Consider the following 23,001-nt stretch of genomic DNA (forward strand, 5'->3'; position numbering starts at 1 on the left):
ACTAGACAGATTTTTATATTCGAGTGTATTCGACTGTATTCATGGCGTAAAACATGGGATTACAGCTGGACAAATTATTGTATTCGATTGTATTCATGGCGCGAAATATGGGATTACACTGTTTGTAAACGGAAAGTGAATCAATTAACATAATAGACTCCTAATATAGCAATTATAACACATAAATTTTGTATTTCCAGTTATAAAAAAGATTCTCAACCGAAAAATATCCCAAAAACATAGCAATCTTCAGAGAAATTATATAATACATCTGAATACATAAATTATATTAATTATAAAAATTCATGGCATACAACGAGACAATGAATACAATGAAGTACATAGAATATAGCGGGATACATTGAAATATAATGGAAAAAAAGACAGTGAATACAATGAAATACATGAAATACAGCGAGGGAATTACAATGTAAGAAAAGACAATGAATACAATGAAATACATGAAAATACAGTGTGATACATTGAAAATACATTGAAAAATATTAACAGAAATTCAAGTTGCTCAGTCCCAAACTCCGTCGTCTTTGTTCAAGAACAAACCCTAATTTCCGGCGAATCCGCCGTCGAGCAAAATCCCTGAATCTCACTGTTTCCACGCATCCTGTACAGTAGATAATTTCGTTGTATTGTAAACAACAAAATAAAACAAGAAGATAGATAATTTCATTGGAATTGATAACCGTAAATTCCATGGTAATCCAAGAAATTGAATAAGCAGCAAATTGCCACCTCCCTCTTACTCTCGTTCTCTTTATTTCGTCATCTTCTTAGCTGTTCCTCTCTACTATATCTGTGTATGTGTATCTTCAATTTTGAGGGAAAGAATGATGAAGATCTAAAGGGATGTATGGCGCTGAAGATGTCTCTTTGTATTAGGTCCACTCTTTGTCCAGCCGTTCTCCTCTCTTCAAGTTGTTGCACCAGCTTTTTTTCTTTTTGTTACTCTAGGTATTTTCAGGGAATAAGGGAAGAGAATGACATTTATCAAAGTAGAGAAAGAAAGAACTTGAAGTGAGATGTTTATGTGAAATACGGTAATTATGTGAGAGAAAAATTTGAAAAAAAAAAGAGAGAGAAAAATAAAAAATAGCGTATTTAGTGGCTTAGGGGTAGGAGGTAACCAAAATTAGATATTTTGCTATAAACATTAAAAGGTATCTATAAAATATAATTTTTTAAAATGGTATTTATTTAAAACAAATAAAGTTTTAACATTTGCTATAGGAGGTAAAAATTACATATATAAAGGACAAAAAAGAAGAAGCTCTAATTAGAGAGGTTTTGGGATTTAAGAACTTAGAATTTAGAAGAAGGCTTACACGAGTAAAAGGAAAAGAAAGCAGAGAAGGTATTGGCAGAAACCCTTCGTTCAATAAGAATCAGAAAAGTTTGTTGGTGCAGTTTTGGTACCGAAAACTCATACCCAACTGGAATTTTTTTATATATATATTCTTGCGTCTCAACGATAAGCTCCAGGTAATTACATGTATTCTTCCTTCTTTATAAACAATATTATTTTATATACACAATTTTATGGGACTGAGTATATATGAGGTGGAGATTGAATTAAGAGTTTAAAAGATAAAGTTAAGAAAATTGGAAGAAATCCGTGAGACTTTTTCCATGAATTAACTGGGTATATTATATGAACATGTACTTAACAGATTTTGAACTGGTTTAAATCACCAGTAGTGCGAGTAAGTATAAATTGACGAATTAAGAGTCAAACATGAAACCCAAGAGTTAGGTATTCTAAATTAGCTATGGATTAGCTTAAACAAGAAAAACTAACACAAGATTGATGTTGATGTGGTTATAGATTGATTAAAGAAGTCGTATGAATAGCTCGTGGTGACGAGTTTGATATTTAGACATAAGTACTGTGAGTAGTAACCTTACCGCAATTTTGTATTTCTACAACTAGCATGATTTACATATGATTTTAATATAAACACGTTACCGACTGTTTTGAATTTGCATTTAGGACAAGTCATTTACTTGATATGATACCATTATATTTATTTTAGATGATTTCAGTTATTTTGAATATTCTCATTGTTACTGAATATGTTTTACCGTTACTTGAGATAAAATTTACCGTTATCGAAAAGAAATTACATGATTTGGTAAAAACTGGAATCCCCTATATTATTTTAAAATATTTTCCTATGAGGATTTACCGATTACAAATACAAGTATAAATAGGAGGGAGACTTTGAAGGATCCCGTAGCTAACGGCGGGTTCGTTAGACCTGGTGCACCTTGTACTTTACAGATTATCGATTACAGTTATAGACCTAGCTAGTGGGAAGGTAGAACTAGCATACTGTTACAGTTTTCCCTCGAGTAGGGACCTACAATTATATTTGACTCCTTTTACGAAGGGGTCCACACAGTGATACAGATTACATGATATTTTCTTGAAAACCTACCAAACATAAAAATTTGTTATGACACAATATTTACTGAGTTTCTTACCGTTTTGTTAAATTGATTTATGTTATAGGAGACACATGACTAGACTGATTATATTTACCGATTTGAAACGACATTTTATTTTTATGATAGTTTCTTATTATTATTACACAAACATGTTTCTGACTTGTCCCCGATTAAAAAATAGTTGTGGTTAAGTGTTATTACTCACTGAGCTAGCGACTCGCTCCTCGCTATTATTTTTTTACAGAGACGGCAGTTGACGTGAGTGATGATTTCGTTAATTATAGTATACGAGTTGATAGTTCTTGGTGAGCCCTGCACTTGTTCGCATGGACGAAGAGTTTATTTATTGTTATCATCTTATCTTTTGAACTCTTAGAGTCGTTCCATAGTCATTTTTATTAGTGTCATGAGTATTCATTCGTTATATCGGATTGGTTAGTAGTATTGTACTTTCTTTTCATATTTTTGATGGGTTTAGTATTATTATGTTGGTAAGGTTGGTGAAAACTCAGTTTTGTTCGTTGATGAAGATTGTGACTGATTTAGGCGAATATTGGTTGGTTGTTATTTGTTTATGAGATAGGAAATTTTTTGGATAAATCCTAAAATAGGGGAAACTCTATCCGATTTTATGTAAAATACCGATGAGGCTTACTTGGGGGCACTTGCTCCCAGGTTCCGGTCATGATCTTGAATTGGGTCGTGACATACAACTGTATCAACCAAAACTTTATCGAGAATTAATCAAGTTTCAACGCTGATCAATGAAGTCCTTTTTTGCAAGTATCGACGAGGACAAGGACCGAGGTTGGATGAGCCAATTTGTGCGGGTAAGGACCTGCGACCTCATCCCCGAGGAGTAGCTGTTGTTCCCCGAAAAGTGGAACCCCAAACGTAAGTGTTATCCATTAATCTTCGTACTTTATTTTTTGCTTTGTGTAACATTTTCATTTGTTATGCAGCGGTTGCCTGGATACCTCACGCGGTTCCCGACCTCGAAGACTGGGTTCAGAAGCTGGCTGCAACTTCCTCCCATGCCGAGCGTTGCTGGCGTGACTTGGCAAGGGGTAGATGGGAGGCTCAAAACCATGGTAAGTTTACCCTGTATGCTTTTGACATCTTTTTCTGAAACATTTCCTTTTACATATACCTGACTCCCTTTTATGCAGGCCTCGGAGACGTCACTGAATTAAGGCTGGCCCCACCTGAAGAAGAGGTGGTTCCCAAACTGGCCAAGGACAAGAAGAGGAGAAGGGACTCACCTTCTGATACCCCGAAGTCCAAGAAGAACAAGGCCCGTAAATTGAAAGACGATTATGTCGCTCTATCTGTCGACGTAGCCTAACAACTACAAGATAAAGAAGAGGAGGGGGAAGATGCCGGTTGTGAGATGGTGCCTCGAAAGAGGGGGAGCGTCGAAGCTGCTAGAATAGATGGGCCGGTGACGGTCGAGGAAACTCATCCTCGGACCGAGGAAGTCTCGGAAGGTACTCCGAGCAAAGTCACCGAGCCAACGGGAGCCGAAGATATTTCCTGCCGCGATGGACAAATGGCAAGTGTGCCCGAAGAGTCCGGTAGTGGGGATCTCTAAGAGGGAGAGAGTGCCCCAAGTGACTTGCATGGGGCAATCACTATCGAGGATTCGTCGCCCGGCCCTAAATTTTCTGAAGGGAAATTTCGGGAGGCTCTAGCAATGGGGACCTCGGATGTGGGAACGACCCATGATGGGGAAGACATATTTTGCGACTACCATGCGGGGGTCAATGATATTTATGACCTATATGCGACGATGGTTTTTGACAAGGCCCATCGTATCCTTAACCAGGTAAACTTCATTCCCCATTATCACGTTTGCTTTTATTTCCTTTTTGTTGATTTCATCCCTTTCTTCATACGCTGTGGTACTTCATCGGGAAGCATTCACCATGTCCCAAGCCGAGCTGAACTGGTGTGAGGCCGATCTCAAGAAGCTTACTAAGGAGAGGGACGCCCTCAAATGCCTCTATGTGAAGAAAGAAGAGGAGATCAGGGACCTCCGAGCAGATTTGGCCCAAGATCGTAAGGAAGAAGCCAAGCTAGATGCGCAGGTAACTATCATTTTGAAAGAGTACGGTCTACTCGACCCAACTGTGGAGGCTAATACTTCAGTATCTCAGTTGCATCAAAAACTAGAGAGGATCGAGCTGCTCCGTGGGGAGGTCGATCAAATAAAAGTTAACTGTGATCGGTGGAAGGAGAACATGGACCGCCTTGCTGCGGAGAAAGAGGCTACCTTGGCCAAATTGTCATTGGCCGAGGTCCAACTTCAGGGCATCAACGAGAAAAGCTCGCCCCATGCTGAATGGATCGAGGAGCTCGAAGTCAAGCTTGCTGAGGCCAAGGCAGAAGTCGGGGAGACGAAGATCTCGGCTGACAAGTCTATAGCCGTGTACTTAGATGATGTCGAGGATGCTCAAATGCAGCTAAGGAAGGCTTCCAATCGAGAGCGACGAAGCAATGACTTGGTGATGTGCCAATCTCGGAGGAGACCCTTGAGGAAATTCATGCTCGAAGTTATGACCTCTCTAAAGAGATAGCTCAAGCTAAGGCGTTTTTGAAGCTGATGATAGGTTGCTTCTCTCCTTTGACGATGATGATGATGATGAAGGAAACCAAGACGGGTCCGATAACGATGAGGAGCCCGAAAGAGAAGCTGCCCCCGAGGGCGAAACCAGCCCCGAGCATAGTTAGTATTTTATTTTTCTTCTCCTTTTTTGTAAGACCTTTGCGGTCTCTTGTACATATCAATATATAAAAGAAAGTTTCTTTTGAATGCCTTCTCGATCTTTATAAACATATTTTTTTGCCTTGTATAATTTTTAGCACAATCTTATGCTTTGAACGGTGCATTCGAGACTTTGGTTTTGGGTGGCTTCCTCAAAGTCACCATAGTCGAGTTCGAATAAGGTTCGAACTTGAGGCATAGGCCCTTAAGGGTTTGTGTCGGATAATGGTGAGTCCCTGAGCCATAGTCAAGTTATTCTTTATTTGGGCTCGGGATAGCCGAACCCTTGGGTTCGGATGGAGTGAGAACAAGGTCTCGAACTCTAAGTGTATTGGCCCTTAGGCTCTTTAGATCAGGCCGCCTCTAAAAGATTGTTATTATTCCCCTCTTTCGGCTTAAAATAATTAGTAAAATTTTCTTTGTGCCTTAGCATGCATTTTTCAACGGTTGGGTTTTTTGAGGGTTCGATATCGATTAAAACCCCTCTACTTTTTGTGCCTTAGAACGTTTATGTTAAGATAGTTTGATACCTCTTAAGGTTTTTTGAGGGCTGATTTTATCGAAACCCTTTTGATTATTTGCCGAGGGCAGCCTTTTTAACCGATTTTTCAAAGAATTCGAAGGCCTAATTTTTATTGCAGGACTCCAACGTCTCCGAGCGACATGAATTTCGCCATAGCCTTTGGGTATGCCCCTTGGGCTTATTTCCCAATAACACTTCAAAATTGTTCGAAGTGCTAGTCCCCGAGAATGATGGCCTTGGCCTATAGAACAAGGGGTGCCTCTTTGAGGCCTTATGAATTCGAGTTTAGATAACTTGAAGCCCTTTTGATTATTGATGACAGTCCCCGAGTTTTCGAGGCATATTTTTTCTCGAACCTTGAGCTATTTCCATCGGGGCTCAACTAGCCTATATGGACACGGTTCATTCGATCGTTTGGTCCATTACAAAGTTTTCCTACCGAGACCCTTTGGCATGAAGTACTTTCCTCGAAAATATAACATCCCGGGGCGCCCAATATTTGAGGTTGATTATAAAGAAGCCTTGGATACTATTGAATTTTCCTCAGGTAGCACATAATTGTTGCCTCTTTAAAAACCTAATTGGAAAAATCCATTTGGGATAAAAACCGATCTAAGGGAAAAAGAGTGCAACACATGCTTTAAAACCTAAGGTCTTTGTGTTGAAGAGTTTTCTCTACGTCTTCGATCGAACACCTACAAAGTTAGCATCAAATACAAATGGAAAAGGAGGGAAGTCATACCTTAGCAATAATGCAGTTTGAGGAGTGATACATTCCAATTGTTTGGCAATTGTTCGTCGTCCATTCTGCCAAGTTTGTAGGATCCCTTTCCGATGATACCGAGGACCCGATACGGTCCTTCCCAATTTGGGCCTAGTTTCCCTTCGTTTGGTTCTCGAGTATTGAGGGTGACTTTCCTTAGACCTAAGTCCCCGATTCCGAAGTGGCGAAGGTTGGCTCTTCTATTATAATATCTCTTGATTTTTTGATTTTGTACAACGATCCGAACAAGTGCAGCTTCTCGTTTTTCATCCAATAGTTCGAGGCTAGTATTCATAGCCTCGTGGTTTGACTCCTCCGTTGTATGTCAAAATCTAGTGCTAGGTTTACCGACCTTGATTGGAATCAAGGCCTCAGAGCCATATACTAAGGAGAACGGGGCTACCCCCGTGCTGGACTTTGATGTTGTTCGATACGCCTAAAGGACTTCGGGTAGAATTTCTCTCTATTTCCCCTTAGCATCATTCAACCTTTTCTTTAAGTTTTGAATGAGTCTTGTTCGTTGATTCGGCTTGTCCGTTCCCACTTGGGTGATACGGCGTCGATAAGATCCTTTTTATTTTATGTTCTTTAAGAACCCTCGTTACCTTGTTGTCGATGAATTGCTTTCCGTTGTAGCATACGATTTCGGCAGGTATCCTGAATCGGCACACGATGTGATCCTAGATGAAGTCTATAACTTATTTTTCTTTGACCTTCTCAAAGGCCTGTGCTTCACCCATTTAGAAAAGTAGTCTGTCATAAACAAAATGAATTTAGTTTTACCTGGAGCCAATGGCAGAGGGCCAAAAATATTGATCTCCCATTTCATGAATGGCTATGGGGACAGAACTGAATGAAGTTATTCTCCGGGCAGGTGGATCATCGGTGCAAACCTTTGACATTTATCACATTTTCGAACAAAACCTTAGTGCTTTTTCCATGCTGTCCCAGTAGTACCCTGCTCTAATGATTTTGTAAATCAAAGATTCAGCGCCAGAGTGGTTCCCACAAGTGCCTTCATGGACCTCTCGTAAAACATAATCAGTGTCTCCTGGTCCTAAATGTATTGCCAATGGTCCATCAAATGTCCTTATGTATAACGTTCCATCTTCATCCAATGTGAATCGAGCAACTTTGGTTCGTATGGCCCTCGACTCTTTAGGGTCCGATGGGAGCTTTTCGTTCTTCAAGTATTCAATATATTTATTCCTCTAATCCCAGGTCAAGCTTGTAGAGTTTATCTCGACATGACCTTCCTCGATCACAAATCTTGATAGTTGGACGATAGTCCTCAGGATGATCTCATCTTCCTCGACCGATGACCCCAAATTTGCAAGTGCATCAGCCTCACTATTTTGTTCTCGAGGTACATAGTCTAAAGTCCACTCCTTAAAGTGGTACAAAGTTACATGTAGCTTGTCCAAATACCTTTGCATTCTATCCTCTCGAACTTTGAAACTTTTGTTTACTTGATTCACCACCAATAAAGAGTCACACTTGGATTCAATGACTTCTGCTCCCAAGCTATTAGCTAGCTCGAGACCTGCAATCATGGCCTCGTACTCGGCCTCATTGTTAGTCAACCTAGAAGTTTTGATAGACTGCCTAATAGTGCTACCTGTGGGCGGCTTCAAAATGATGCCTAGCCTGGATCCCTTCACATTGGAAGCATCGTCCGTTAAAAGGGTCCATACCCCCATTGATGTGCCCGATTTCAAAAAGAGTTCCTTTTCAACTTCAAGTATGAGGGTTGACGTGAAGTCGGCCACGAAGTCTGCTAAAATTTGAGACTTGATGGCCGGTCGGGGTTGATACTCAATATTGTACCCACTAAGTTCGAAGGCCCATTTGGCCAATCGGCCTGATAATTCGGAATTGTGCAAAATATTACAAAGTGGGTAAATGGTTAGCACACATATAAGATGACATTGAAAATATGTTTTTAACTTTCTAGAAGCGCTTATCAGTGCAAGTGCCAATTTCTCTAAGTGTGGATATCTAGTTTCCGCTTCCCCTAGGGTTCGAGTTACATAATAAACGGGAAATTACGTACCTTGATCTTCTCGAACTAGGACACCACTTACCGCAAATTTCTGATACCGTCAAGTACAAGTAAAGTTTTTCATTTTCCTTTGGAGTGTGAAGCAGTGGTGGGCTTGATAGGTATCTCTTTAATTCCTCTAATGCTTGTTGGCACTCTGGGGTCCAGGTGAAATCATTTTTTTTAGCTAAGAGAAAAATCTGTGGCTTCGATCCGACGACCTCGCGATGAATCGTCCTAGAGCAGCTATCCGTCCAATTAGCCTCTGCACAGCCTTTATACTGCCACGACGGTGATGTCTTTGATGGCCTTAATTTTATCAGGGTTGACCTCGATCCCCCGGTTCGACACTATAAAGCCCAGGAATTTGCCTGAACCGACCCTGAAAGCACATTTCTCGGGATTGATTTTCATGTTATATTTCCTCAAAATCTCAAACGTTTCCTGCAAATGATCTAAATGGTCCTCTGTGCTCAGGGACTTAACTAGTATGTCGTCAATATAAACTTCCATTGACTTGCCTATTTGTTCTTCGAACATTTTATTTACTAGGTGTTGGTAAGTAGCTCCTGTATTTTTTTAGCCCGAAGAGCATTACATTATAACAATATGTCCCATATTTGGTGATAAATGAAGTCTTTTCCTGGTCTTTCGGGTTTATTTGAATTTGATTGTACCCGGAGTAGGCATCGAGAAAGGTAAGGATCTCATGGCCAGCCATGGGTCGATCATGCGATTGATGTTAGACAGTGGCAAAGAATCTTTGAGGCATGCCTTGTTTAAATCCTTATAGTCTACACACATTCTATGTTTGTTCCCTTTTTTAGGGACTACGACTATATTGGTTAGCCATTCGGGATATTTTACTTCCCGAATGGACCCTATTTTGAGAAGTTTAGTTACCTCGTCCTTTATGAACGCTTGATTTACCTCGGACTGGGGCCATCTCTTTTGTTTCACCAATTTGAACCTGGGGTCAAGGTTTAGTTGATGCGTTGTTATCTCCAGTGGGATCCCTATCATGTCTAAAAGGGACCAAGCAAAACAATCCATGTTATCAATAAAAATTGAATAGGATTTTTCCTGAGGGGTTAACCTCATTCCCAGGTATACCTTTCGCTCGGGACGGTACTCGATCAGTATGATCTGTTCTAGCTCTTCGACCGTTGATTTTGTTAGCGTCGGAGTCTTCGGGAACAATAAAGGTCCGATGGGTCAGAAAATCCCCTTCTTCCTCTTCTATCTCCTGCTTTCCCGATTCGGTCGAGATTGGTGACTGTGATTGCTATTTGGCTTCCTGTGTTACCTTTGATGCTCGACCTTTCCGAAGTTGATAGTGTTGATATCGGTGTTACCTCATCGACTGCAAATATTTCTTTTGCGGCATGCTGCTCCCCGTATACTATTTTTACACCATTCGTTGTCGGAAATTTCATCATTTGGTTGAGAGTCGAGGGGGATGCCCTCATATTGTAGATCCAAGGCCTCCCGAGTAGCGCATTATACCTCATGTCGCCCTCGATCACGTGGAATTTGGTATCTTGAATGGTTCCAGCTACGTTCACCGGTAAAATAATCTCCCCTTTAGTTGTTTCACTAGCCATGTTGAAGTCGTTCAAGACTCGAGCTTCGTGCACGATTTGATCTTGTAGGCCGAGTTGCTCCTCGACCCTCGATAAGATGATATTCGCTGAGCTACCTAGATCCACTAAAACACGCTTAACTCAAACTTTATTTAGTAAGATAGAAATTACCAGAGTGTCGTTGCGTGGCTGAGAAATGCCTTCTGCTTCTTCGTCATTGAATGATAAGGAGTCTTCGGGCACATAATCTCGGGTTTGTTTTTCCCTAGTGATTGAAACCTTAGTACGTTTGAATATGGGTCATTGTGGAACATCGACCCCACCGATGATCATATGACTGACATAATGGGGTTCCTCCTGTTCATTTTTCCTGTTAGCGTCCCTTTCTCTGAAATGATTTTTAGCTCGATCGCTGAGAAATTCTTGAAGGTGACCTTCATTGAATAGACGGGCTACCTCTTCCCTTAGTTGCCTGCAATCTTCGATTTTGTGACCATGCGTGCCATGATACTTGCACATTAAATTTGGGTTTCTTTGGGAAGGATCGGTCGGTATGGGTCTGGGCCACCTAGTATCTTTGATCCTTCCAATTGCCAATATAATGCCCGAGGCATCAATACTAAAGTTATACTCCAATAACCGAGGTGCATCCACGGGATCGGCATGCTTATCAAAACCACTTTTGTTCATAAGTCCCCAAGAATTCTGCCCTCGATTGCTTCTTCGATCATTCCGGGAGGGATTGCGTCCCAAACCATTGTTCCTTCGATCTGCGGTATATGGTTGATACCGTTCTCTCTTCGACCTTGGCTCCGTGTCGATGTCTCTCGGGGTTTTAACTACCAACCTATTTGGATGTACTGAACCGGAAGGGGCTCCTGATTGGTCGTCCTCGACCCTGATCTTCGATTGATATCGATTGTGCACATTTGCGCAAGTTACAGCTGGATACTCGACCAAATTTTGTTTCAACTGTCGTGATGCTATTGAACTCTGCTCGTTCAACCCTTGGGTGAAAGGTTGAACGGACCAATCATCTGTGACCGGTGGAAACTCCAAGCGTTCCATTTGAAATCGGGATACGAACTTCCTCAACATTTCGTTATCCCTTTGTCTTATCTTGAAAACGTCCGATTTTCTTGTTGCGACCTTTATGGCCCCAACATGTGCCTTCACGAAAGAATTTGCTAACATGGAAAATGAGTCGATGGAATTTGGTGGAAGGTTGTGATACCAAATCATTGCTCCCTTTGATGAAGTTTTCCCAAAAAATTTCAACAAAACGGACTCGATCTCATCATCTTCTAAGTCATTTCCCTTTATTCCGCACATATACGAAGTGATATGTTCATTAGGATCGGTTGTCCCATTGTATCTAGGTATATCCGGCTTACAGATTTCTTAGGAATGAGCTTCGGAGTCGCACTCTGAGGAAAAGGTTTCTGCACGAACTTTTTCGAATCCAAACCCTTTAGGATCGGGGGTTCCCCCGGTATCTTATCAACTTGGGAGTTATATGTTTTCACTTTTTTATCATTATCTTTAATTTTCTTCTCTCCTGACTCAATTCTTTTGGTGAGGTCCTCGAGCATTTTCATTATTGCAGGATCAATCCTTGATTCGTTACATTTAGACCTCTCTAGCACTGGCTAGGTACGGCGAGTGATTTCCGGCTCGACCACACTCGAAGTTTTATGTTGACTTTGAAGCTGAGAAATGGAGGTATGCTGGGCCTATAACATCTCGAATATTACCTGGAGACTAACTCCCCCGTCTCCTACGCCCTGTGTTCCTTAGCCACCAGATCGACCTTTCCTGCGCACACTCCTTTCGGGGTCCGCGCCTAAGTTCGCATTCAAAGCAATGTGCGAACTGACATCGACTGGATCGACAACCTGTACTCCCCCGAGGTTAACCGGTAGCACCCCAGCTCCTGGAGCAGTTACATTGTCGTTTTCCGCGTGAAATCCAAGACCATCGTCATTCATAAAGAGAGTTATATACGGTATAAATCGAGGTTACCCTATTTCGTTCTTCGATGGAAAAAATGATACTATGTCGGAAGGCCAGGACGTTGAGCTCGAGGTCGAAGCTCCTTTTCAATGTCGAGGTCGATATCATTTACCGAGGTCGGAAGAAGGCATGCTTCGAGATGATACCGTTATGATTCAGTAACGGAAAGAGCGAGACACCCGCAATGGGCCAGAGATCATGGCATAAATTTCGGAATGGATTGGTTTTCGGCGGTTAGACAACTGTCAAATATGATTTCCTACTGTAATTAGAAGTGTACCTTATTTAGGACTCCCCTATTATATAAAGGAGGGTCCCATTCATTTGTAACCCATTGTTCACTGATAAGAAAATATACGCATATTATTCTCTTGCTATTTCACTTACTGCTCTTTAGAGTTGTTTTATCATTTATTGCCATCATCATATCTCAAGACTATCACACGTCGATGTCGAGATTTAGCTTACACACTGGTTTGACCTACTTTATTCTTTAATTCATCTATTTAATCCCTTGCTTATCAATTGGCGTTGAAACAAATCACATATCTTAAAACCACAATACAAGTTTAATTGTTACTCGAATTTTAGGGTAAACAGTTTGGCGCCCACCGTGGGGCTAAGGATAATAGTGATTGTTCAGTGTTGATTCTGATAATACACATTATTTCACGCTTGTTCTTGTCAAATATTTTTATTTTCCGGTTAAAACATGTCAAACTCTCAAAACGCACCCGTACATGGTAAGAAGTTAATCCGTTCATTTATTTTTCCCTCTGGCAGTCTGGCTCACTTGAGTTTTACATTTTTAGGTTTGGCTCGTATTAAAATAAATTGATTCATTAAACACTAGGGGGAAAAAGCCACCAAATGCTCAAAGGCTATATGGACTCCAAATGTGCGGTGATCGTTCCCTTGCTAATACATGTGTTGTGTTGTGTGTATACAATTAAGTGAAAAAATCACAAAAGACTTTAATAATAACAATGCCCATCTAATGGTATTACTTCCAAAACTCGCAAATGTTAGTGCACATGTAGTTCAAACTTTCAGTAGCTCCCTGCATTCTGAAAAACATAAATAAGTGGATTACATTACATGATTACATAACTTATCCTAACTTCTGAATTTGTGCATCTACTGTTCTTACTATTTTCGTGGCGAGAGTAAAAGTATTGCATTATTTTAATACAAGTTATATGTGATAGATTTATTCTTTTTGTATAATTTGTAAAATACATTTGTTATAATTTTAGTTATTTAGTCATGTAGGTGTAGAACTGCAGATCACCTAATATTAGCCAAAATGAATACTTTAGATGATCACCCATGATGTTTGAAAGATTTATCGGTTTGTATTAACTCTTCATTGCTAGTAAAGGAATCTCGATGTAATTGCGGATCTATTAAGAAAAATCGTGGGAGTCGGCCCCCTAACTTGGACCTATATAATATAATCGATCAATAAACTCGCTTTTGTCACATATTTTATACATAGCATTAGATAGATATCTTCACAAAATAGTACTTCACTTTTAAGATGCATTGATAATGAAATGATAGATACAGAAAAGACCCAAAATCTCATTCTAAAGAGCATAGAGGTTCAAGGGCTCTTTTCCGGGCATAGTATTGCGAATGCTCATGGTACTGCCTTAATAATATTGCAAAATGATGGAAACACAAGGTTAGAGAAATAATAGAAGTAGTTTATGTTGTATTTTAATTTTAACGATACATAAATACTTAAACACAATTAACATAAATTACTTAATCTAGCTTCTATAATGATCAATAGCTTCTATAATGATCAACAGAATCTCCATGTGGTCAGGGATTTTTGGTCTTCCCCCACCTCTTTGTATGTAACATTATAGGGAACAATCCTACTCTCCTATTTTTCTTTTCTTTTAAAGGTTTCAAAAATTTGCCAACTCTTGTCCCTTTTCCCATACTTCATTCAGTTGACCGAACATTTTTTCTGTCAAATATAAATCAACGTAATTGCACGGCGTCGTTCTGAATATCCTTCATTCTTCCGGTTTCGGGAAAACCCTTGCCCTGAACCAATGTTGTTAAATACATTCACAAATTCCAATTCCGAAAAGTTCCTAAATTCACCGTTCTAGTCCTAATTTAATCCAAATTCACCGTTCCAGTCACCAAATCCCACGCCACTCTTTCCCTTTACCCCCAAAAATATTTTTCCAGATATCCCTAAATTCTCTTTCTCCTCCCTCTTCCCCCATAATTTTCTCTTTCCCTCTCCCCAAAAACAACACACAATTTCACACACCCACAAGAACTAAACACACCAAAGCTCAAATCTTTTTTCTTATTATTACCCATCATTATTTCAAGATTATTACCCATGTTCCATTTTCTTGGATGATGCTTTCCTTTTTTTACAGTAGCAGTAGCAGGAACCTCTTCCTAGATATTGCAGCTGTCGATAATATTTCAAAATTTTCTTGGCCAAAACCCCAACTTTTGTTCAATGCAACCCCACGATCTCCACCTGTAAACCCTCCCTAGACAATCCCTTCTCCGATCCCCCTCACTATCATGTCCGACCCACAGCCCTCCTCGATCCAACACGATACAAACAATACCCACTCGGAAAACAAAGCTGAAAACAACTATAACAACAGTAATAGTAATAGTAATGCTAATAACAGTAGTAGTAATAATAATATAGTTGTCCGGCGAGAGAGGCCGGCGAGGGAGTGTACGAAAAGGGCAGCGGCGAGGTTACAGGCCGCAGCAGCGGCGGAGGCGGAGGCTGCTGCTGCAGTGAGGAAGAAAAAGTCTGGAGTTAGGAAAGAAAGGTTAGCGGCTAGGTTATTGAGGGAGGAGGAGGACGGGGAGGAGAAGTTTCTAGAAGGTGATAATGATGATGAGGAAGGCGAAGAAGGCGGGTCGCCTTCTTCGTCGAGGCAACAATGCAGCAAGATTATCACACAGCTTGTGGGAGAGCCCGAGCCTTCGCAGTTGCCACGGTGGAACCTGCGGTCCATGTGGCAGTTAGCTTCCATATTGAATTTCTTGAATGTATGTCTTAAAGTTTATAACTTTATGTTATATGTGTGCAATTTTTGGGGATAAAAATACTTACTTTTCTTGTGGGGTTTTAGGTTTTTAGGCCTTTGCTGAATATTAGAGTGGAGTTCTCAGCGGAGGAATTTGAAACAGCATTAATTACTCCAAATGACACACTTGGTGATATACATATGCCATTGCTAAAGGTTGGTGATTTCGTCTTAATTCATTGCTTTTGGTGCAATTTGAGCTTTTACATACTCAAATTTGGTGCTGCATTCACTTAGTATTTGATGATTCCTACTTAACTCTAGTGTTCTTTGGTGCTGCGGTGACTCCTTATACAAAGTGTAATTGTTTTTTGTATTTGTGAACCTTTAGATTTTACTCTGGAAAGTTGACTTGCATTATCTGTTGCTTGAAATCAGAAAAAGAGTTTGTGCCCCACTTTTTAAACTAGAATTCTCTGCTCTCCTGTGTCTTTCTCTTCATTGGAAGTGAGGATGTCTGCAAAGTTTGCACCTTTTAACCTTTAATGCTGTTAGAAGGGTCATGGAACTACTTGGAGGACTATTTGTATAGAGAAATACTGATTTGCGATTATATATATCGCAAAGTCCTGGAATATGAAAATGTTTCTCATGAAACACGTAGGATTAACCTTAGAGCTACTTTTTACATGCATACCAATGCAGCTATACCTTGAAATATGCAGTTTGGTTTGAAGTTAGCATTAGGTAGAGAACCACCCACTTCAAGATAGGGATGGGACTCGGTGCCTAAAATGCATTATTAGGTTTGAGGAAAGCATGGGGCTTACTTCATTAGATGTTGTATCTTAAGTAGAGGTAGACAATGGTGATCTTTTTTTGTTATGATTAAATGAGCATTAGTGTCATCCAGTTTTGATTGTCCATAGTAGTGATTAAGATTTTTTAAAAACTGATGGGTGAAAACCTTGATTGGAACATCATAGCAGTACTTTGCTGATCCGGATCCCTTCGTGACTTCTTGGTAGACCATGTTAGTGGCCTTATGGCTTACTAGCCTTTGTACGACGTAGAGGTTAGAACCCAAAGAGGAGTTGGGCATATGTCCTGCTGATTTTCACATAATCGAAAGAGGAAACCGTACATGTGTGGTGCTACTCGTGATGGAGAAATTCTGTCTTGTGTGCATACAGCTGTTTGCTACTCTTGTGCCCTGTTCAATCAGGTTAAACTTAACTCTTTTGAGGAAGGTGTAGTGTTTGAGGGGTTTTGAATTGGTAATTCGTGCGTGACAGAGCAAGTGTCCGAGGGAGGGATTCCTATTTGCTTCCAAGTAAATATGATACCTTTGGAGGAACAATCAAAAGAAAGATGGATTGCATTTGGGGTGAACATAACTCATGAGAAAGATTTAGCTTTTCAAAGTTGACTGCCAATCCATCCCATGCATGACAGATAACAAAAGTCCGCATTCAAATCAAACATTTTAACTAGGCATACGATCTTTGCCTCCATGTTATACCCCCATTCTTATTGTCCTTGAGCTTAACATTAACATTTAATGGTTAAGGAGACTGGTCTTTTGATGCTTTCGTCTAACTGAATTTTATGCTCTATAGGGAGGGCATTTCAGAGATATAATTTTGCTTTCCTTGAGCTTTATATCAAAGCATTGCTTCTAATATTTCAGTGATTTAACACACATTTTCACATATTTTGATGATTTGAATCACCACTGGTACATGTGTACACACATTTTCACCGCAGTAATTAGACTAACGTTTTTGTGACTGGATTTGCTTAAAATGCTCTTACGTTGAAATTCTATCAATTTAAGGTTTTTCTATTTTCTCATTTCTATTTCTTTTCCCCATCTCTGTAGGCAATTCCACCAGTTACCCGAGTGGCACTTGGACACAATACATGGATTACGGTTTTGTGCAGGAAATTAAGAGATTGGTGGCATTGGGTAACTTAGCCTTTTGAACAAACTGAAGTGAGCTTTAGTTGTACATATTTTTAAATAACTAACTGATAAATTTCTGCAGGTTGCTGAAGGGGAACTACCTATAGTTGCGTCACATGGGTGAGTTAGATATATTTTGTTCTTGAAGTGCATTTGGTTTGTGTATGTACTTATCAAAAAAGTTTATGCATGTTGACAAGCCCCTTTGAATTTTCAGGGCTGAAATTGAAGCTTATAATGCACTAGATCCTGCAGTCCGGGTGGTGATTTTGAAAGCACTATGTGATATTCGTGTTGAGGTATTTTGCATCTAAATTTTATTTTACCTTAATTCTTGCCACCTGCTGTGTTAATTCCAAGCTCACTTGGTCTCAGAGACAGGTTTGTGACTAGCCACTTATTATATTTGAGAATCAATTCTTGAAGGCTAAGGATTTCTTAAATGATATTTGTGGCATTCTCAGTGGTTCGGTTTGACTTGGTTTATAGGAGCTTATCCAGAAAAGATAAGAAAATAGCTACTGAGTTATCAGAGTTGAATCAGACTTTATTTGGTTCTTTAATTTAGGTATTTATAAACTATATGAATATACCTGAACGTGCAATCTTTCCCATTGCAATCAACCAAAAAAATATAAGTTATCATCTTAGGCAGAGCTAGATTCTGTTTGACTCTTGATTTGTGAAATTGGACTGCCATTGTTGATTGAGGACGTAGTTGCCTTAGAAGTATTCTCAGGCATTTGGTACATCTCATAAAATGAAGGGTATAATAGTTTTGGAAGTTCATCCTTGTCCTCTTTCAAGTGGTGACTCTTCTCCATTTACTAGATGTGTCTAAGTTATGTTAGATCTCTTCTAGGATTAAGTTTATTTTCACTATATGGGGCCGTGTTTGCAAACCCCCCCCCCCCCAAAAAAAAAAAAAGCAGAGAAAAGAGGAGGAAAAAGAAGAAAACTTGAGTAAACAGGACTTTCCTGCATCATACAGGCATCTATGGCCTTTATAATAGAGCATTTATTCTCAAAAGAAGAAAAGGAAGAGAAGCAGGCACTTCAATTTACCAAAACGGTTAAGCTGGGTGATTGTTAATATACCTTTAGCCTATTTTTCATAATGTGGTCTAAGTGATCTTCAATGAGATTCAAATATCTGGTTTTGGAATCTTCTAATGCAGCACATTATTGCCCCAAATGATAGAGGTTGGTCCACCACATGTAATTTTCTTCCATCAATAGGAAAAGAGAAGTATAAAAAAGCATATTAGTCTGAAGATCAAGGGTTAGATGGAATGTGGTGAGACAAAGTTCTTTTTAATTTATAAACAAAGATGTGATGAGGCAGAGTAGTCCTTTAAACCCTTCTTGGGCACCTAGTACTGGATAATATACATACTTATGTAGCTGTCTCTGGATTTTATGTCTAACCCTTCTGAAGTTTTTAATTTTTAATGTCATTTGAGGTCCCAATATGGTTGGTTATTTTGCAGCAAGAAGATATTCGTAACTACATAGACGACTCCTTGAAACAAGGTGTTCGCCTTTCACTTTTCCGAAAAGAACGTATTGGCGGTGATTCTCATGGAATTTCGTACTGGTAGATAACTTCACTCGCAATACTTCCATTTTTCTTAGATATTACGTAATACTGTTTATAGGTTCTCATAGCACTTTTTGGAGAATAGATATTTTTGTATGGTCGATGTTGTTCACTGGAAAAGTCTGTTTGCTTTTAACTTCATTTACAGGTATGAGGATGATCCTATCATTGGGCATCGATTGTACCGAGAGATTAGAAAGGTTGAAGTCAAGAAAGGAAAGGGCAAGAATGTTCCGGCAATACCTCACTCATGTTACCAGTGGGAAACTGTTGCAACTAATTTCGATGAATTCGGGGATGTTTCGGTAAGTTCTTATCATGGCCTGTTGCTTATATTCAATCCATTATGTTATAATTCTTAAAAATGATTGTCACAATCTCCTGCGTCTGTACACCAATGCTTTGAGAAGAATTATAGGATACTAAGGTCCTGGATTCGTTAGTATTAATGTCCTTAAAAGGATCTGAAGATGTTTGAGTTCCACAATCATGCTTAATCTATTGCGGTTTTGGTATCTGATTAAAGGTAGTCCCTTGCTCTGGAATTTCGCTCTTTGCTCTCCTATCATATACTCCCTCTCTTTAAATTTATACTCCAATTGTTTGATTTTGGGGCATCTCAAAATGTACACTATTTGACTAGTATTATTACTTTATACAACTTTTATAATTTTTCAAATTGTCAAATTCGTTAACTTTTGAAATTGTGAATCTGACTCTCCATCTGTCCCAAATTATTTTGATACGTCTTTTCTTTTTAGTTTGTCCCAAAAAGAATGACACCTTTCTATTTTTAGAAACATTTTAAACTTCTCATTTTACCCTCAATGAGATGATTGAGCTGGTGCATATAGCATATTTTGAGAGTGCTGCATTCTTTTTTTTTTTTTTTTTATTGGGACCTCAAATGACATTAAAAATTAAAAACTTCAGAAGGGTTAGACATAAAATCCAGAGACAGCTACATAAGTATGTATATTATCCAGTACTAGGTGCCCAAGAAGGGTTTAAAGGACTACTCTGCCTCATCACATCTTTGTTTGTAAATTAAAAAGAACTTTGTCTCACCACATTCCATCTAACCCTTGATCTTCAGACTAATAACTATAAATTAGATGAAATCACAAAATTATCATGATTTTTTTTTGTTCTTGATAAGAACATAAACTTATTGAGATTTACCTTGCTTTCTGTAAAAAAAAAAGAGATAAGTTCATATAAATTCATGAAACAATAAATATGAGTTTGTCTACAAGAACTCTCTGATGGAAGAGAGATAGTTAGGTTAATACTATTAATCAAGCAAACTCATCACAGAAAAATATTATTATACTCAGATGTTTGTTTCGAACTTTTTAGCTCTGACCAATGAATATAGGAAAACAAATGCATCATGATGCTTAACTTGCTTCCATATTTTTACACACTCAAAAGATGACAAACAGCATTCTTCACCGGGTAAAAAAAGAGAAAAAACAGGCAAGCAACTTTTGGATTTTTCAGATTTATCAAGAATTGGCACCAAGAAAAGGGCATAAACAAACTAGGGAAGGCTTAAAGAACTATTGAGATTTTAAAACAAAGAAAAGAAGAAATAATGGGAAATACAAAACGCATAAGGTAAGCAAATAAAACTTCTAACAAAGAGCAGTTGCATCCACGGAAATCATCTTTGGTGGTCTGGTAATCAACTCTACACGAGTACATCTTTTTTTCCTATTCCTAAAAGATTATTTTTATTTGAAAATGTGGTTGGTTGGGTTTTTATCCTTTATTTAACTGCCTTGATTACTTGTCAACTTAAATCTGGGTCAAAAGGCATTTCTTTTTTGATAATTGTAGTCTGAATGATTAACTGTCCTATTTCACTTCATGGTTGAGCTATGTTTAGCTAACAGCAGGTTGAAAACGGTTTGATTTGAATTAGTAAGCTTTTCAGATGAACCTTGCAATTTCCATTTCAAAATTTTCGCTCCCTACTAATTGTTTTTTTGAATAATAAAGATTGTAACTAGTGGGAATTGAGCTCCTTGCTAAAATGAAGCAATTTGAAAGTTGTAACCACCTTTTGTTTAGAGGTTAAGCGCTATCACCTCTTTGTGAATTCCCTTCATTGTGACTACAGGAGAAGCTATTCTCGAGTAAAAATAGAACAGAGGCTTCTGTTGGAAAGAAGTTGAAAAATGACATGCTTCCTGAGGTTGAGAGGGTCCACAAGGTAATCTATGATTCATTGTCCCAAGCTCTGCGCTGTTCTGTTTTTCATTGACTTCATATTATGGGACTACCGGTACTGAGATTGTGTTTTGTGCAGAGGAAAGAGAAATTGCTGAAGAAACAACATAGACAGGCATTGATGCTTGATAACATGCTAAATATGGATGGTCTTGGTGGGGGACGCGCCTTGCGGGGTAGGAAGCCTGTGACCTACACATTTGGTAAGTGCATTTTATTTGGTCCTGCTTGTGTGATGGTCAAGTATTTGGCGTCTAATTGGACATTGGGTATTGCACAGATGATTACGATCGGTCAATTAATGAGGCTATCAAGCTAACCAAGTAAGGATGATTTTCTATTGGAAAGTCTCTCCCCGTCCGTGTCTTTTGTAATATGCTGACATGTTTGTTCTTTCCTGACTCCTTTCAGGAAGAATCCACCATCCCCAGAACCTACTTTGAGGAGAGAAGCTGCTACAAAGCATGAAACTTCTACAAATGGTAGATTGGGTAGTCCTACACACTTGTCTCAACATGTGTCTTTCAGAGTGCGTTCTCCTAAATCACCTGAATACGATGAATATGACGAAGACAATGAAGATGAACTATTAGATCGAAGGTACTTGCTCCGTGTGTTTTGAGATCTCTTTGGTTCTTTCCTTCAATGACTAACTGGTACTCTTCTTACATGCAGCAATCGTAGGAGGCAGAGACCCCAACGCTATTCTGCATCAGAGTTTGTTGAAGCAATATCTGAAAATGAGGCAGATCTTGACAGTGATGATGATATAATGGGTGAAGCAGTATATGATGAAGAATATTTAAGGACACGGAAGCATCGGAAGGTGTCAAGTAGCTCGGAAGGAGATGATGAGTACCACTGGGATGAAGAAAATCCTGAAGATGAAGAAGAGGAGGATGAAGATGAAGCAGATTCCCTAAGTGCCAGTGATGAGAGCGATGAGCCACGGAGATTTAAGAAACTGCCAGGTCGTACAAGAAGAGAAACCAAGTTGAGGTCAGTGGGCAACCTTCAGTCAGGTTTAAGACGCAGTAACAGGGCAACCAGAAACCGTATCAATTATAGCCATTTAGAGCTGTCAGAATCTGAGCCCGAGTCAATGAAACCTGAGAAGTCAAATGGATCCGAAGAGCAATATGATGCAAGTGATAATGCTGAGTTCTCGATGGGAAGTGAAAACACAGAGGAAAACTATGACAATCAGGAGGTGAAAGCTGAGCAACCTGTTGATGTACCATCTGAGATGGCAGCAGCAGATCAAAACAATGTACCAAAGAGAACAAGCAGTCCAGATCAAGATGATGTTGAAAGTGGAAGGAAAAGGCGCTTTCTTGATCTTAATGAGCTTGCCCCAGGTTCTGGATTTGACGATGGTCCCAATTCAGTGATGAAAGATGATGGTCCAGATGACTTTTGATGTTTTACTCTGAGATCCTGTTGCTTGTAGTTTGGTCTTGCAGGCTGATTATCTGATAGTTAACTCTGGAATTTTTTGGGTCCGCTCCACGATGGAAGCAAGGAGTTTCCCCCTGGTGAATTTTGGCAACTGTGACGCAGTTAGTTTATACCAAGGGGAGCTTAATCAGAACTGAGAAAATTATGTAGATTGAGTAGTCAATTTTTTAGCATTTCTACATTCACCTATGAAAAATGGTGGGGGAATTTGGAGAAGAGTTCTCTTTCTTGTTCGCTGTACAATAACATTATAACTAATACTGTAACAGAAATATCACTTCTAGATGTTTAGAATCATTAATTTAGTGAGGTGCCTGGTATCATTTCTCTCCGCAGTCGCTCAGTTTGGATGTTGAGCCTGCTGATAGTATGACTGAATTCCAGGAAGTTTGTAATGCTTGTCCCGGTAATGTTCTCCAATTTTGAGTTTGTGCTACAAAAGCAGTTTGAGAATCTTATAAGTCCCACGCCGGAGCACCAGTAATGTCAAATACAGTGGTGACTTAAAACTTTCTACGTTATGGCTACTGTCTATTTTTCCCTGCAAAGTGTTGTGCAGTTTC

The 23,001-nt window shown here is 39.3% G+C and overlaps 2 protein-coding genes across 2 annotated transcripts; both read left to right on the forward strand.

Moving 5' to 3' along the window:
* Positions 1-4,388: 4,388 nt before the first annotated feature.
* Positions 4,389-5,193, forward strand: LOC138888419 (kinesin-like protein klpA). Its single transcript, XM_070170279.1, has 2 exons — positions 4,389-4,972; positions 5,073-5,193. Exons 1-2 carry the CDS (start codon positions 4,389-4,391, stop codon positions 5,191-5,193), a joined length of 705 nt encoding a protein of 234 aa, XP_070026380.1.
* Positions 5,194-14,378: 9,185 nt separating this feature from the next.
* On the forward strand, positions 14,379-22,891 carry LOC104225730 (DDT domain-containing protein DDR4). Its single transcript, XM_009777592.2, has 12 exons — positions 14,379-15,201; positions 15,285-15,395; positions 17,062-17,148; positions 17,228-17,265; positions 17,363-17,444; positions 18,636-18,742; positions 18,894-19,050; positions 20,871-20,963; positions 21,060-21,183; positions 21,261-21,303; positions 21,392-21,580; positions 21,656-22,891. Exons 1-12 carry the CDS (start codon positions 14,716-14,718, stop codon positions 22,398-22,400), a joined length of 2,262 nt encoding a protein of 753 aa, XP_009775894.1. The 5' UTR covers positions 14,379-14,715; the 3' UTR covers positions 22,401-22,891.
* Positions 22,892-23,001: the final 110 nt, after the last annotated feature.

Source organism: Nicotiana sylvestris, chromosome 3, assembly GCF_000393655.2.
Source record: "Nicotiana sylvestris chromosome 3, ASM39365v2, whole genome shotgun sequence".
In the NCBI taxonomy this organism is placed as follows: domain Eukaryota; kingdom Viridiplantae; phylum Streptophyta; class Magnoliopsida; order Solanales; family Solanaceae; genus Nicotiana; species Nicotiana sylvestris.

Coding starts and splice junctions, on each gene's coding strand:
- LOC138888419 (XM_070170279.1), top strand. CDS start 4,389: ATGTCCCAAGCCGAGCTGAACTGGTGTGAGGCCGATCTCAAGAAGCTT. Junction 4,973..5,072: donor CGAAGCAATGACTTGGTGAT/GTGCCAATCTCG, acceptor AGCTGATGATAG/GTTGCTTCTCTCCTTTGACG.
- LOC104225730 (XM_009777592.2), top strand. CDS start 14,716: ATGTCCGACCCACAGCCCTCCTCGATCCAACACGATACAAACAATACC. Junction 18,743..18,893: donor TCTCATGGAATTTCGTACTG/GTAGATAACTTC, acceptor CTTCATTTACAG/GTATGAGGATGATCCTATCA. Junction 21,581..21,655: donor GATGAACTATTAGATCGAAG/GTACTTGCTCCG, acceptor TCTTACATGCAG/CAATCGTAGGAGGCAGAGAC.